General features: G+C 33.9%; 1 protein-coding gene across 7 annotated transcripts in view; it reads left to right on the top strand.

Moving 5' to 3' along the window:
• Nucleotides 1-15,289, top strand: part of LOC109052661 (exocyst complex component 6) — a 48,327-nt gene that overhangs the window by 21,856 nt on the left and 11,182 nt on the right. For 4 of the 7 annotated variants that reach the window (XM_042767262.1, XM_042767261.1, XM_042767263.1 and 1 more), the window contains exons 12-19: nt 1,416-1,487; nt 1,660-1,757; nt 1,857-1,962; nt 3,596-3,705; nt 7,286-7,397; nt 7,486-7,620; nt 8,528-8,707; nt 14,100-14,241. In XM_042767262.1, coding sequence (XP_042623196.1) covers nt 1,416-1,487; nt 1,660-1,757; nt 1,857-1,962; nt 3,596-3,705; nt 7,286-7,397; nt 7,486-7,620; nt 8,528-8,707; nt 14,100-14,241 — 955 coding nt within the window. Of the gene's footprint in view, nt 1-1,415; nt 1,488-1,659; nt 1,758-1,856; nt 1,963-3,595; nt 3,706-7,285; nt 7,398-7,485; nt 7,621-8,527; nt 8,708-9,306; nt 9,337-14,099; nt 14,242-15,289 lie in introns of all 7 variants that reach the window. The other 3 variants (XM_042767258.1, XM_042767257.1, XM_042767260.1) reach the window with 1 other exon arrangement.

Below are 15,289 nucleotides of genomic sequence, written 5' to 3'. Positions count from 1 at the left end.
ATACACACACAAAAAAACACACAAACCTCTTTTTATTAGTATTTTTGTTGTATTATTATTCTCATATTATTACTATTTTTTTATTGTTATATATTTAAATGAATCTTTTAGTGTTTTCAAATCTGCTCTTAAAAGCCATTTTTTCAGAATAGCTTTTAAGTGATTTCTCTGTGTCATATGTATGGTGTTTATTTTAATTTAATTTTATTTATTGTTCTTATTATCTCGGTTATTGCAATTTTATCCTTTTTATCAGTGTAAAGTGCTTTGAGATGTACCTTTTAAAGGTGCTATAGAAAATTACATTTATTGTTATTATTAATTTATATTTATATTTTTTTATATTCATGTAATTAATATTGAGATTTACTATTATTTATTGACTTTTTATTTAAATAATAGAATTTTCCAAAATCTAATTAACCTTTTATTTATTTTAAACAAGCTCCAATTTAAGTAAACAAGGAAGGTTATAAAAATTCGAATTAACATTAAAAAAACAAATAAACATTCTAATATTATTAAAAAATATTGCACCATAACTGCATATTATAGTGGTTATTGTATTCTTTATGGTTTTAATTAGTAGTGTGTATTAACAGAGGGTGATAAGAAAATGTTTATCAAGAATTTTTCTGGAATTCTCAGTTGATTTATTTATTTTATTAAATGACGTAGTGAAGTGTGTTTGAGTTTGAACACTTGACATCACAGATCCTCAGGGATTGGAGTGGTGCCGCACGGGGCCGTGGGGTTTCATACAGCAGTGGGTGGGCAGGCCTGTGTGCTCAGACATTGACTAATCCTGTCAATCATCACTCCCCTGCCTGGGTCAAGCACTGCTCTCTCCTATTTAACCTCAAGGACAGGCCTCTATCAGCGGAGGGGGAGGGCCGGACAGCCTCATTTAGATGCTAATGTAACCTAAAGACTCATTAGGACACAAGTGTATTTGATCAATGAGTGACTGGCTGTCAGTTACCCATTTAGAGGGAAATACTGAACCTAAACTAATCTGGTGCACAGAAATGTGATTCAGTGAATCTTGGATCTTCTGTTTGAATCAATGGATAACACAAGGTTTTATAGTGAAGTTGTAGGGGTGAATTGAATAAAATAATGTTTGGCTCATATTTCACACCAAAATTAAAGAAAGAAAAAATATATTTTGCAATAAGACCATTATGGTGCATTGCATTGCACACACACACACACACACATACATATATATATATATATATATATATATATATATACACAGTATATAACAATTTTAAGTATAAATCGTGGTAGTATTTGTGCAGATTTTAATTTGCTTTTATTATGTTATGTTCTAGACTTTTTTATGAAGAGTGCAAATGTGTTGTCTTTTGTTGTCCTTCTTATCATTATTATTGATTTTTTTAACCCACTAGTCTTACTGCAGTGATCCCGACCTGGTCCTAGAACTGAAGAACCTGATAGTTATATTTGCAGACACTTTACAGGTATTCTTCAACCATGTTTTGTTTAAAGCATAACTATGTTGCTTTCCAATTACGTTTTGTTCTATTAAAAATTATATTAAACATTAATGTCAAGATATTATATGCTGTACATTTTATAGACTTGGACTATAGTTTATGCTGCTTACTCACTGTAATTGCATTGGTTTTTTAGGGTTATGGCTTCCCTGTGAACAGACTTTTTGACCTTTTGTTTGAGGTTAGAGATCAGTACAATGAAACATTGCTCAAGAAATGGGCCCTGGTGTTCAGGTGAGCTGAACTACAACTGCATTGTAGCTGATGTAAGTGAATTAATGTGGGTAGTTTCTGCAATATACAGTAACATCTGTGCTTCCTTTGCTGAAACAGGGATATTTTTGAGCAGGACAACTACAGCCCCATTCCAGTGGAAAATGAAGAGGAGTATAAGTCCGTGGTCAGTCGCTTCCCCTTCCATGATGCAGAGATTGAAAAGGTTGGACACTCCCTGGTGCTCAAATTTTGGAATAATTACGATTTTTTTTAATAATTACGAACTGTTTTCTATTTGAATATAGGTTAAAATGTCATTTATTCCTGTGATGGCAAAGCTGAACTCTCAGCAGTCATTGATACAGTTATTCAGAACAGACAGATGACAGATTGACAGATTCTTTCCAAGAAAGCCATTTTCGGCAATTAATTGAGATAATTAGTGCCTTGGATGGTGTCAGAATAGTCTCAGGAAAAAAAAATATATAGGGCCCTATGATTTCAGCGATGCAGAAAACGCGGACAGAAACGCGGTATCCAGTCATAAAAATGGAATTTACAGTTTAACGCGGAATGTCATGAAATTTGTCAAAGTTTAGGTGAATTAATCAAATGTAGGTCATGACACTTAAATCAAAGCACGATACGGACTAGTAAATATTAAGCAACAAAAAGACTTATTCAAATATGAGTCCTGCATGTTCTGTGTGTTTCTGTGTTAATGAAAGGCGCAGACACACCATTTCGAAGCGTGCGTGACGCTCGCTGTGATTTCAGCATCTGCTGCCTCAATACATGAGTACATGAACAATCTCAGAGTGACTTCATGAGCATTTGACCATTTCATTTGAGAGAAACTATTGTCATATCATATGCACACAGGAATTTTAAGGTATTCACGGCAACCCGTCAAAATAAAAGTTCGGTTTAACTTAAAGAAATGATTAAGCCTGAAATATATTACTGTTGTTCAGTAGAATTACTATTACTACTGTTACTAAAATTATTAAAACTTTATTTTTTAAGGAATTATTACACAATATTTCATTCATTTTTTAATGTTAATACTAAATGTAAAAAAATAAAGTTTGTTTAATTTTTATTTGGTTAAAATATGAGTTGAATTGATGTTTTATGCCTTCATTTGATAACCAGAAAAAATTTAATACAAAACACAGAATTTCTGAGGGGGAAAAACAATATTTCATAGGCTGTTGTAAAAATAAAATGAATTAAATTGTTTTTATGCAATCAAATAATTAGACATGCATAAACAGAATTTGGTAACAATAAACAGAAGGTGAGAAAAAACATTTCATAAGCCCCTAAACTTTAAATACATAGATGTCAAATTGTATAAGTTTCATGATTTTAATTATTTAGACGTTTTTGATTGATAAAATGTAATTTAACCATTAAAAAAAAAAGTACGGAAAAATTAAAACATAAAAAACTGAATTTGGAAAAAAATTTAATGGAATTTGGAAAACAATAAAACTGATTTCACAGGGCCCTATATATATATATATATATATATATATTATACCACACACACACACACACACACACACACACACACACACACACACACACACACACACACACACACACACACACACACACACACACACACACACACACACACACACACACACACACACACAAACACATAAATATATAAAAATACAATTATATTAATATATATATATATACACACACCCACCAGTGTGATTCACAGTGAACAGTATGATTCACAAAAGCATGTGTTAGTATTTCTCGGAAAATGGGTTGTGAATGTCTGTACCTATTGACTGGACATGAATCACCTTTTATTGCCTTTCTTGTTTATTAAACAGCAACAATTTCCAAAGAAGCTGCCCATGTCCCAGTCAGTGCCTCAGATCTACGCTCAAGTGAAGGAGTTTATTTACGCCAGCTTGAAGTTCTCAGAGTCACTCCATCGCAGGTGAACAGAATCCACAGCACACATGAATCTACATCAGCAGACATTCTGCAATTTTCAGTCTCATCTATCCAGTGTGCTTCTCCTTGTTCAGAACAAAATGCAAATATTAATCGAAAATCAGATTTGGATGCAGAATCACTCATTTGCAAAGCAACCAAATCTAGAGGACCAGATCTAGAAACTGAATTTGTCACTCATCTCCTGTCAGTATGGGCTTGTGGAGCTGTTATCGTGACATGACCTTCTCCATGGGAAGCATTCATTTACGGGTCTGGACTGTCTTTTAAACCACCACCCTCCCCTCCACCTCCAGCCATCTCTTCTGCCAATATTTGTTCTCTTTAAGCTCTGTGGCATTCGGCTGGTCGTTGTGAGGGGTCTGTGTTGTGCTTGCCACTAGAACCCCAAATTCTTTCCCAGAGGGTTAGAAGTGCACATAGCTGGAGGATTTTACCTCCCAAAAAACACTCAAAAAACAGTAATATTAGATATACAGTACAGGTCAAAAGTTTGGAAACATTACTATTTTTAATGTTTTTGAAAGAAGTCTCTTCTGCTCATCAAGCCTGCATTTATTTGATCAAAAATACAGAAAAAAAACAGTAATATTGTGAAATATTATTACAACTTAAAATAATAGTTTTCTATTTGAATATACTTTAAAAAAAATAATTTATTCCTGTGATGCAAAGCTGAATTTTCAGCATCATTACTCCAGCCTTCAGTGTCACATGTAACATCCAGTCTATCACATGATCATTTAGAAATCATTCTAATATTCTGATTTATTATGAGTGTTGGAAACAGTTCTGCTGTCTAATATATTTGATGAATAAAAGGTTAAAAAGACCTGCATTTATTCAAAATAAAAAAAAAAAATTCTAATAATATATATTCTAATAATATATTTTCTTTACTATCACTTTTTATCAACTTTAACACATCCTTGCTGAATAAAAGTATTGATTTTATTTAAAAAAAAAGAAAGAAAAAAAAAATGACTGACCCCAAATTACTGACCAGTAGTGTATATTGTTATTACAAAATATTTATATTTTAAAAACATAGCTTCTTTTTTTTTTTTTTTTTTTTTACTTTTTACTTTTTATTCATCAAAGTATCCTAAAAAAGTATCACATGTTCTGAAAAAATATTAAGCAGCAGAACTGTTTCCAACTTTGATAATGAATCATCATATTAGAATGATTTCTAAAGGATCATGTGATAATGATCCTAAAAATTCAGCTTTGCATCACAGAAATAAATGATAATTTAAAGTATAATACATTTAAAAACAATTATTTTAAATTGTAATAATATATCACAATACTACATTTTTTTTCTGTATTTTTGATCAAATATATGCAGGCTTGATGAGCAGAAGAAACTTCTTTCAAAAAACATTAAAAATAGTAATGTTTCCAAACTTTTGACCTGTACTGTATATCAGCCAATATGTGTGTTTTTTTTTTGTTTTTTTTGGCAGTGCTGAGAATGTCAGCGCCTGAGCTCCCATTCTCCATCTTTAGTGTATTGTCTTTGTTTAACTATTTAACTTTTTTGTAAATTATTAGACAGAACTGTTAAACAAAGAAAGTAAATGGTACATGAAAAAGTATTATTGAGTTTACCTTTAAATGATAAAAAGGCAAGCACTATAATACTTTCTCATATGCTGTCGGCATTCAGCAAATATACATTATATCTTATATAATTATATAATATATCTGAAATATTTAATGCCACATATCCAGCAAACAAATTATTAAATTATTAAAATTACAGAAAATATGATTTACAGTACACACATACTAGATTTTTTAAAGTTCAAATTATTTTTCCCATTTTCAAATAATTTTTATTTTAGTATATATTATGTTAAATGTAAATTTCACTGCAATGTGTTATTTAATTTTTATTTATCTTAATAGTGTCATCTTTCAAATATTTTTCTTCATATTGAAACACATTTTCAAATCATTTCTAATTTAGTAAATTTTATGTAAAACAAATAGAAATGTTGTTGCAACCTGTGTTATTATCTATAAATTGAATACAGTAATAGGAAATACATTTTTCATATTGATTCCTTTTCTAATGAATTCTAATTTTGCAAAAAATGATGTAAAAGAAATTCTTTGAATTGAATAGTGTGATGTTGTATCAACTTTTTCCCCCATATTGATTAATTTTCTAATTATTTCTAGTTCATTTTAAAAATCATTTCTGAAATCAGTCTAATATGCTGATGGATATTCTGACAGATTCTTTCCCCGAAAGCCATTTTGGCTAATTCATTGAAATAATTAGTGCTTTGTATGGTGTCAGAATAGTCTCAGAACGAATATATTTACCATCATGATTCACAATTGCAACTGTAAGTGTTTATTAGACAATATTATGTCAAATAAATTCAATTCCAGCATTTGTTATTGTTTAAATTAAATGGAGTGATATATATCGGCCGTCAAAAAATGCATATCGCTCCATTATCTTCTCATTGCTCCTTTTCCGCCGAAGCTGAATATGCTGTTGCTTTGAGCGGAAAAAAGAGTGTGAGGAGACCCACATGAGGCTGTCAGAGCACCTATGATCTAACATAGTCTTTTCCCCACCTGACCCTCTGTTAATCAATGCAAACAACTGCAGATTTCACACTCCTCTCTAATGGTTTCTTTCTTATTTAAGCAAGCGATAATGAGTGACCTCTGCACCTCTTCACTCCCTCCTAATCAACACCTCACACTGAGACACACAGTCCCCAACCGCAAAATCAACACCAACCAGCAGTGTCCTGTAAACACTCACACCTTACAAGCGTGCTTGGCAGCAGTAGGGCTAGCTGTGGACCCGGTCAGTACTAATGGGTGCAGACAGCAAGCATGCTATGCTTGGTTAAAGAGAGAGTACACCCAAAAAATTTTAATTCTGTCATCATTTACTCACTTTTACTCCCCATACAATGAAAGTCGAAGGGGTGCATTGTTGTTTTGACATTCTTTAAAATAAATGATCTTGCGTTCCAAAAAAAAAAGATAATTTTGTGGTCATAATGTACATGTGTAAAGTCTAAATACTCAAAAAAAAAAAAAAAATACTGTTTTTAAACATTCAGTTCATTCATTCTGTTCTTTAAAAAGTGTCCTTTTCTTGTCAGGAGTCAAGGAGTGTAATAATTGACCGTCAATTATCTTGAGTTCATTGTTATGGTGTGCAATAATTTTTAATGATTGCACTTCAAATATAAAATCAGATTTAAGCTCGACCTGGTCAAGAAAATAATAATGTGGTTGTCCAGACAAAGCATTTTTTATAATAATTTAACTTTCTATGTATCAGAGGAAATTTGAGTATGTATGTGCATGAGCTGACAACCTGTGCAATAGTTAACAATTTGTCCTGTCGACTTTATTACTTGTATATAATATAAAATATATAATCAGAAACAAATAGTATTTTATTGAGAAAGCATATTGTTTTTATAGTTTTGTTTTTTGATATGAAATGTACTCCTAATTTTTGTATGAGACCAAGTTAAAAATATAGATTGAACATATTTCTTGGTTAACTTGTATTTCAGCTCAACTGAGATTGACGACATGCTCCGTAAATCCACCAACCTGCTGCTGACGAGGACGCTGAGCAGCTGCTTACAAAATCTCATCAAAAAGCCACACATAGGATTAACCGAGGTGACGTTAACGTGACAAATCGCCTCATTCTGTATGTGAAGCTCAGTTCGATAATAACGTACACCTTCCTTTCTGTAATATTTTTCAGCTAGTTCAAATTATCATCAACACAACCCATTTAGAGCACGCGTGTAAATACCTGGAGGATTTTATCACGAACATCACCAATGTTTCTCCGGAAACGGTTCATACCACAAGACTCTACGGGCTTTCCACCTTCAAGGTAAAAGTCGTTCGCAGACATGTTCTTTAATTACACATTTCACTCATTTGTATAACCGCCATGGGCACACTGTGATCAGAGATCAGCCGTCTGGAGCGGTTCCCTCAGAGTAAAGCTGCCGCCTCGGGCTTCACAAACTCCATACAGAGCTTGTTTTGATGCCACTGTGTTAAATGTATCTAAACAGAGGTGTTATCAGGTGACCTCTTTCTGAGTCATTACACATGCAGCAGCATGTTAGCATTGCTCAAGTTTGATTACAATGCATCCACCCCCACCTCTTTCCACATTTTGTTGTTTTACAGTGTGAAATTGCATTTGATAACCATTAAAGATCCACTATGATAATGTTTACCATTTGATATGTATGAAAAATATTTTTTATTTTGTTATCGGGTGACCTCTTTTTCAGTCATCAAGCATTGCTCAAGTTTTAAAAACGCTGCATTTTGTTGTTTTGCGACTTGGAACCGCATTCAATAGATACTTATTACCATTTGAGATCCGCAAAATGTTTACTATCTGATGTCCATGCAAATGATGTTTGATTGTTGCATGAAGATTTAGTGGTTGCAACATTTATTGCTTCCATTGGCAATTGATTACCTGTGCAATTTTCCACATTTTTGTTGTTTTTAATGCATCACAGGATTCAGTTGGCAATTGGTTGTACCAGTGTTTGTACACTTCCGGAAGAAGGAATTTTCCAAATGTTGGAATTGCATTTGATAGGGATTTTTTTTTTATTGTTGCTTGAGGAGTTAAACTAAAAAACGAGACATTTATTGGTTGCAACATTTTTTTTTTCAAATCTGGTTTAAAGCATCCCAGGAATCATTTAGCAGTTGGTTATACCAGTGTTTGCACACCAATGGAAAAATTTGAACACATGGTTTCCTATTTTTAGGACGCCAGACACGCAGCCGAAGGAGAAATATACACCAAACTCAACCAGAAGATTGATGAATTCATTCAGCTGGCTGATTATGAATGGGGCATGTCAGAGTCGGACGGCAGAGCCAGCGGCTACCTCATGGACCTCATTAACTTCCTGCGTAGCACCTTCCAGGTCTTCACGCACCTTCCGGTAAGTTCCACACCATCCTATTGATGTGCAGTCTCGCCATGATTTTGTGATCAGTCTTCACCCGTGGGTTCATGTAATGTGTGTTATTGCATGTGTGGCGTCAATCAGTGTTGCATTTATAGGTGTTTAGTTGGTCACACCTAGGCAGAAGTTCTAGGAGCTGTCCAGAATAATACATTTTCCAGATAATGCCCCACTTTTGACTTTCCAATGTAAATCAATACTAAAGGGCACAGGAATGTTGTGTTTGGTGTTATAGGTGTCATTACACAAACATAAACCAATCAAATCTCTGTCTATTCCTGCACATAATCAACACAAATAGCTCCCAACCCATCCATTCACTGAGAATGATACAGCTTGCTTGCGTTTCTCTTCAGCTGCCCTGTCCTCTTAAATAAATTACTTTAACCTTCAGTTTAAGTTGGTCATGCTTTGGTTTCTCAACAGTGTAACATCTTTCCTGTAAGTGAATGTATTCTTTGATTTATTTTCTGCCAGGCACGCTTGGTTTTCTGATTTTCCTTTGTCTGTCCATTTATTATCGCTATACTTTCTTTCCCTGTCCGTTGTTTTATTTTCTTGGTGTTTCCACTCAGAATAACAACAATGATCATGCTGCAATGTCGGTAAGTAGACTCTCTTCCAACCCTAGAGGAGGAAGAGAAAATTAATTTACAAGCAAAAAAAAAAAAGACATTAAACTGCATGTTCATGTCAGCTCTGTGGACTTGCTGCCAGCCTTGTTTTGCTTCCCTTTTCACGTGTAATGCAGAATGTAAACCAGATCGATTGGCATGCTGCCCATGATTGTCTGACCACGCAGAACACACGTGCCATTCTTATTTGAGATTCACTAGCACTAGTCACAAGCATTTAATGGTCAAATTCACCCAAAAATTTATTTCTCTCACCTCATGTCATTCCAAACCTGTGTGACGGACCAACTTTCTTCAGAACACGAAATAAATTTTGATGAACATTTTTGCCCATAAAATGAATGTGAATGGAGTCCAAAACCTCATTGACTTTGACTGTATGGACAAATCTTTCTAAATATTTTCTTTTGTGTGTTTCACATTGTTTCATTTAGATTTTTTGGGTGATCTATCTCTTAAATAGTCTCAATAATGAGTGTCTCTCAATTCAGAATGCTGCTTTATTAATGCTGCATATTGACACATTCTTTCTAACCTACGTGCACTACCTAGTTACAGCAGTATGTCGAGTATACGCAGATGTTACATAATCTGTATGTTAGCATAGCTAACTCACTTCACACCAGTTCATTTTATATAAGCTGACTTAGCATAAACAGGCCATTAAAAATTGTATTTGTGGTTGAAAGAGATGTGAGCACAAAAAAGGTTTTAGAACATAATGGCCGTTCAGCTCATGTTTTAATGAAACCTGCACATTGGGATGAGACAAAAGGCAATTTTTATTAATCGCTATTTGTGGTCCGGATTGTATTTCTGGAGTTGTGATGTGTCCCGCCCACAGTCAAAACTCATTGGTCCAATAGTCCACTTCACATCAGTGTTATTTTAGTATCTTGGAGAAACTGTTACAGTTTATATTTATATTTGAATTCATTTTTATTTTAATATTTTCAGTTTCTATTTTAAGTTAAAGTTTTAGTAATTTATTAATCAGATTAAACTAATTGAAAGCGAGAAATGTTGCCTTGGAAGCTAGATGGTGAAAATATCTAAAACAAAAAAAAAACAAAAAAAAAAATATATATATATATATATATATATATATATATATATATATATATATATATATTTTTTTTTTTTTTATATATATATATAATATATAACACATATAATAGTATTCCCATTAACAATCATTTTATTTCAAGTAAACAATTTTATTTATTTATATTTATTTTTAAAATGAAATAAAATAACCTGTGCTTCTTGCCTGCTTAGTACTTATATATTTTTGGTGCAACATTTAATTTTTATTTTTTTTTTATTTATTTTTTTTGTGCAAAGTAGTTACATTTATATATAAGCATCTTTTTAAGTGTGGAATAGAATTTTTTGAAATTTTAGGTCTCAGAGAGCATCCCAAAGATTTTTAGGGGGCTACTTTTATAGTCCTGCTTTTCAAAATATTTGTTTTTTATTTCTAGAAATAAAATTTCCATGCATTCTGAATTTATTGGCTTTGTGTTTTTTAATTATGCATTTGCTTGTCAAACAGGATTGGTTTCTCAGTGTGGTGCTGGAGTGTTTTATGTTGCTTACAGATGAAATAAGTGAAAAATTTAGTCTTGTTTATAGCAAACTGTGATGTGTCTAATGGATATCAACACTGATAACATGATAATGACAGGGGTGTTCTTTTCTCAAAGAGCTTTGTTTGCATTTTTTATTTTTATTTTTTTGCTTTGGATAGAATAACCAAATAGAATTGTTTATTCATTTCTTTGCTAGTTGTCAGCATGTACTGGTGGAGCAGCTGTTGCATGAGTTTTGTGTGTTTTTGAGTGTTTGGCGTCTGGTATTGCCAGGTTTAACTGGTCTTTTACCTTTTTCCTCTTTACAACCCTGCTCCTTATGAGCGTGTCGGCTTGCATGACCGTCTGCTGTAGATATGAAACTAGATGTTACCGTGTGTTTGTGTCTGAACTGAAATCCATCAGATGGTGGATTTTCAAGAGCTGGAAAACCTTTGTCATTTTAAAAACATTTTAGGGTGAAACTGCTGTTCAGAGACGCATCTAAACTAGCCATTGCTTTATGCAGGGTTCCCACGGGTCCTTGAAATCCTTGAAAGTTTGTGAATTTGAAAAAACATTTTCAAGGCCCTGGAAGATTTTGAAAATAAGCATACATAGATAAAGGTCCTTGAAAGTTATGAAAAAAAGTTTGAAATTTATTTTGTGCAAGAAGTTACATGCATTTACGCATTATGTTCAGTGTTTCTCACTTAAGATACTTTGTGTTGTACATTGTCATGACATTCACACGCACACTAAACTACTACGATGGTACCTCTATGTTTCACAGACACACTGTGAAATTAATGTTGAATTGCTTTGCTTGTTAAGATAATGTAAACCCATGAGGCAAGAAAAACTTAAAAGCATATTCATATATCTTAAAACTTCTAGTTACATGAGCCTAAGGTCTTTTCAATAAAATCTATGCAAAATAGGGTTGCCAACTGTTCCGTATAGCCTAATATGGAATTGTCCCGTATATAAGGCATCAGAGAAGCGTTCTGTATGAAAGCTATATGGAATACAGTTTGTCCTGTATTCGCAGGCATACACCATATGACCATCTAGACCATACAAATGACAAATTAATCATTCTTTTTGCACAAATCATTGTTTAAATTGCGAACGTAGCCTCTGAAGGAAGGCTTTAAGACCTTGCACAATCCTCTGCTGTCTGGTCGCTCCCACTTCACTCGCGCTAACGGCAATCCCCTTCACCATTTGGGTTTTGGTTTTGCCAAATCAGTTTGGGTGAATGCAAGGAACGTGATTATTGATCATAAGCAAGCTAGGCAAGAAAAAAAATGCAATCTACCTGAGGAAAGACATCTTTCAGTATTGTAAGTTAATGTTGTTAAATAGAGAAACAAAATTACACATTTTAAAAATTGTGACTTCTATCATATTCCTAAATCTGGATCTTATTAATACTGAAGAACAAATTCAAGCACCAAAAGCAGCCCACACACTCCCAAGTTCTCTTTAATTGAAAAGTATTAATTTTCATGAAATTATAGGCTATATGGTTGCAATAACATTTTAGTTAAAAATTTTAAACGTCATTGTTAAAATAAAGTTTCATAGATGTTCAGTTGTTATCCTTTCAAAAATTTACGCCATATTGTAGCCTATGTAATTTCATAGTATAATCAACTCCTAAATTACTTCACTTGTACAGTCAGAATTCTATAGAGGTAAAATTTATTCAGGCCGATCGATGCTTTATGTATAACATGCGTTACATTTTTTGTATGACATTAAACTTTATTTTTAGAATAACTGTACATAGGTAAAGCAAAACAAATGTGATTATTTCTGAGAACCTTTTTTACACATACTTAACTGTAGACACGGAAATGACACACTATGTGGTACAGAACAAATATTTTGAGAGTCCCTTTTTCTGTCCCTTATTTTCCTTTAAAGAATCACAGTTGTCCCTTATTTTCATTTTCTGAAGTTGGCAACCCTAATGCAAAAGTTAATATCAGATCATTTTAGAATACATGATATTGTACTGAATATTCTTCAGTTTTATGCAAAACAGAAAAACAACAAATAGAATATCAGATCTCTGTAATATGGCCAAAAATAAATGCAATTTTTTTTGCATAGTTGTGTTTGACACAAGAAAACTGTAACTATGTATCTTAAAGGAGTCATATGATGCAATTTCTTTGGATTGTTACAAGCTGTTCGTGAATAGATACGATCCCTAAAGTTGCAAAGACTAAAGTCTCAAACCCAAAGAGATATTCTTTATAAAAGTTAAGACTTGTCCATGCCCCCCTGAAACGCCTCGTTTAAACACGCCCCCACGTCTACGTCACGATGTGGGAAGATTTGCATAACGCCGCCCAAATGTTGACGCAAAGAAAGAAGGCATAGCTTTTTCCCTCGCTGTAGTACTGTTGTTGCCACTGCCAAGTCGTTCTCTGCTTCAGCATGCCTAGAGCTGATCCGTGAGGAAATGCATCAACTTCGCGCTATGGATTGCCGGATCGGCTTTCACCGTGGATGAAGCAGAGTCCAGCCTGGGGTCATCAAATGCCTCGTTTGTGATGGGTTTTATTGGTTTTGTCTCGTCGTGCCAGGAAACGGCATCACAGTATGGTAAGGGGCGTAACATTTCCGTCACATGCTTGAGGTATTCAGCCAATCACAACGCACTGGATAGCTGGCCTCCAGAGCACACCTCGCTTTTCGGAATGATGAGCTTTGTAAAAATCCACGTGTTTCAGAAAGGCGGGGGCATAGAGGAGCAACAATAATGTACATTATGTAGAAAATAATGTGTGTTTTTTTTACTTAAACCGCATAAACAAATTGCATTACACCAAATACAAAACATAACGCAATGTCATATGACCCCTTTAAGGTAACCCGATGTAACCTTGCTCTCACTTGAAATGTGTCCCCACATTAAGTCCTTGAATTTGAGGGTATTGGACCTGGAAAGTCCTTGGAAGGTCCTTGAATTTGAAGTTAACCAAGGTGTGGGAACCCTGTTTATGTTCATAGAGTGGCACAGACCCTGATACTAACTTTGGTACTATGAATTCATTAAGATATTGAGATAGAAAAGCACTGATGCCATGTGTAGCTGAGGACACCTGTAGTAACGGTTTGTTGGTGTGTTTGTGTGCCGTTCCTCAGGGTAAGGTGGCGCAGACGGCGTGTATGTCTGCCTGTAAACACCTGGCCACATCACTGATGCAGATGCTGCTGGATACTGAGCTCAAACAGATCAGCATGGGAGCCATTCAGCAGTTTAACCTGGACGTTATGCAGTGTGAACGTGAGTAGCGCGTCTTAATTGCATATTTACAATGGCACCTCCATGTTCATTTCAATAGTCAAAACTTTACCATAAAAGATACAGTAGCAACATTTCAGGTTTTATGGATTAACCTTACATTATACAGTAAATAATATATATGTTTCATTACCTGATGTAATGTTAATATACAAACCCACTTAAATACTAAAACCTGTTTTGTACATTTATAATACACTGAAACACACACACACACACACAAACACAGGAGGTAAAGAGAAAGCCAAAGCTCATCAGCAAGCTGAAGTAAATATTAATATGCACACAGTGTCATACACACAATTACAAAACACCATCATGTTAACACACATGCCCCATAAAAAAATGCAGTAAACATTAATTTGACAACATAAGATACAACATAAAAACTTCAAAGAAAAACCATCAAATGTGAAGTATCCCAAATAGATTTCTGGCAATGTCAATTTACATTTTTTCACTGAAAGTTTGAGCATTACCATAAACCATTTTCAAAGTGCAGTATGGCTAATGCACTAGCAGACAGGCATGTCAGTATTATGCTTTGTGAAGCGCAGCATGACGGTAGATGCATTCATGCAGCAGGTTTTATTGATTTTATCTGCTGTTCTCAGAAGCAGTCATCTGAGTTACACTCTTTCAAGGAACATTCCAGATTACCCGCACTCCACCTGCTCTTGGATATCCACACCTGCTCTGATATGAGCTGATATGGAACTGTTTGGAGAAACATTAATCGCTTCTCCATTTGAACATTCATTCATCTTACATGTGCTGCATTTGCATGCATTACCCACCCGTATAAGGATATTGTTTATAGTTCTACCAAAAATGAAAATGCTGTTTCGAAGCCATATGACAAAACTGTGTGTGTGGAACACAAAAGGAATTCAGCAAGGATGCATTAAATTAAATGTAAAACAATTGACAATAAAGATTATGGGACACTGAAGACTGGAGTGATGGCTGCTAAAAATTCAACTTTGGCATCACAGGAATAAATTACATTTTAAAATATATTAAAATAGAA

This window comes from Cyprinus carpio, chromosome A12 (genome assembly GCF_018340385.1).
Source record: "Cyprinus carpio isolate SPL01 chromosome A12, ASM1834038v1, whole genome shotgun sequence".
Taxonomy (NCBI): Eukaryota; Metazoa; Chordata; class Actinopteri; order Cypriniformes; family Cyprinidae; genus Cyprinus; species Cyprinus carpio.
This window is presented reverse-complemented; position numbering and strand designations above follow the sequence as displayed.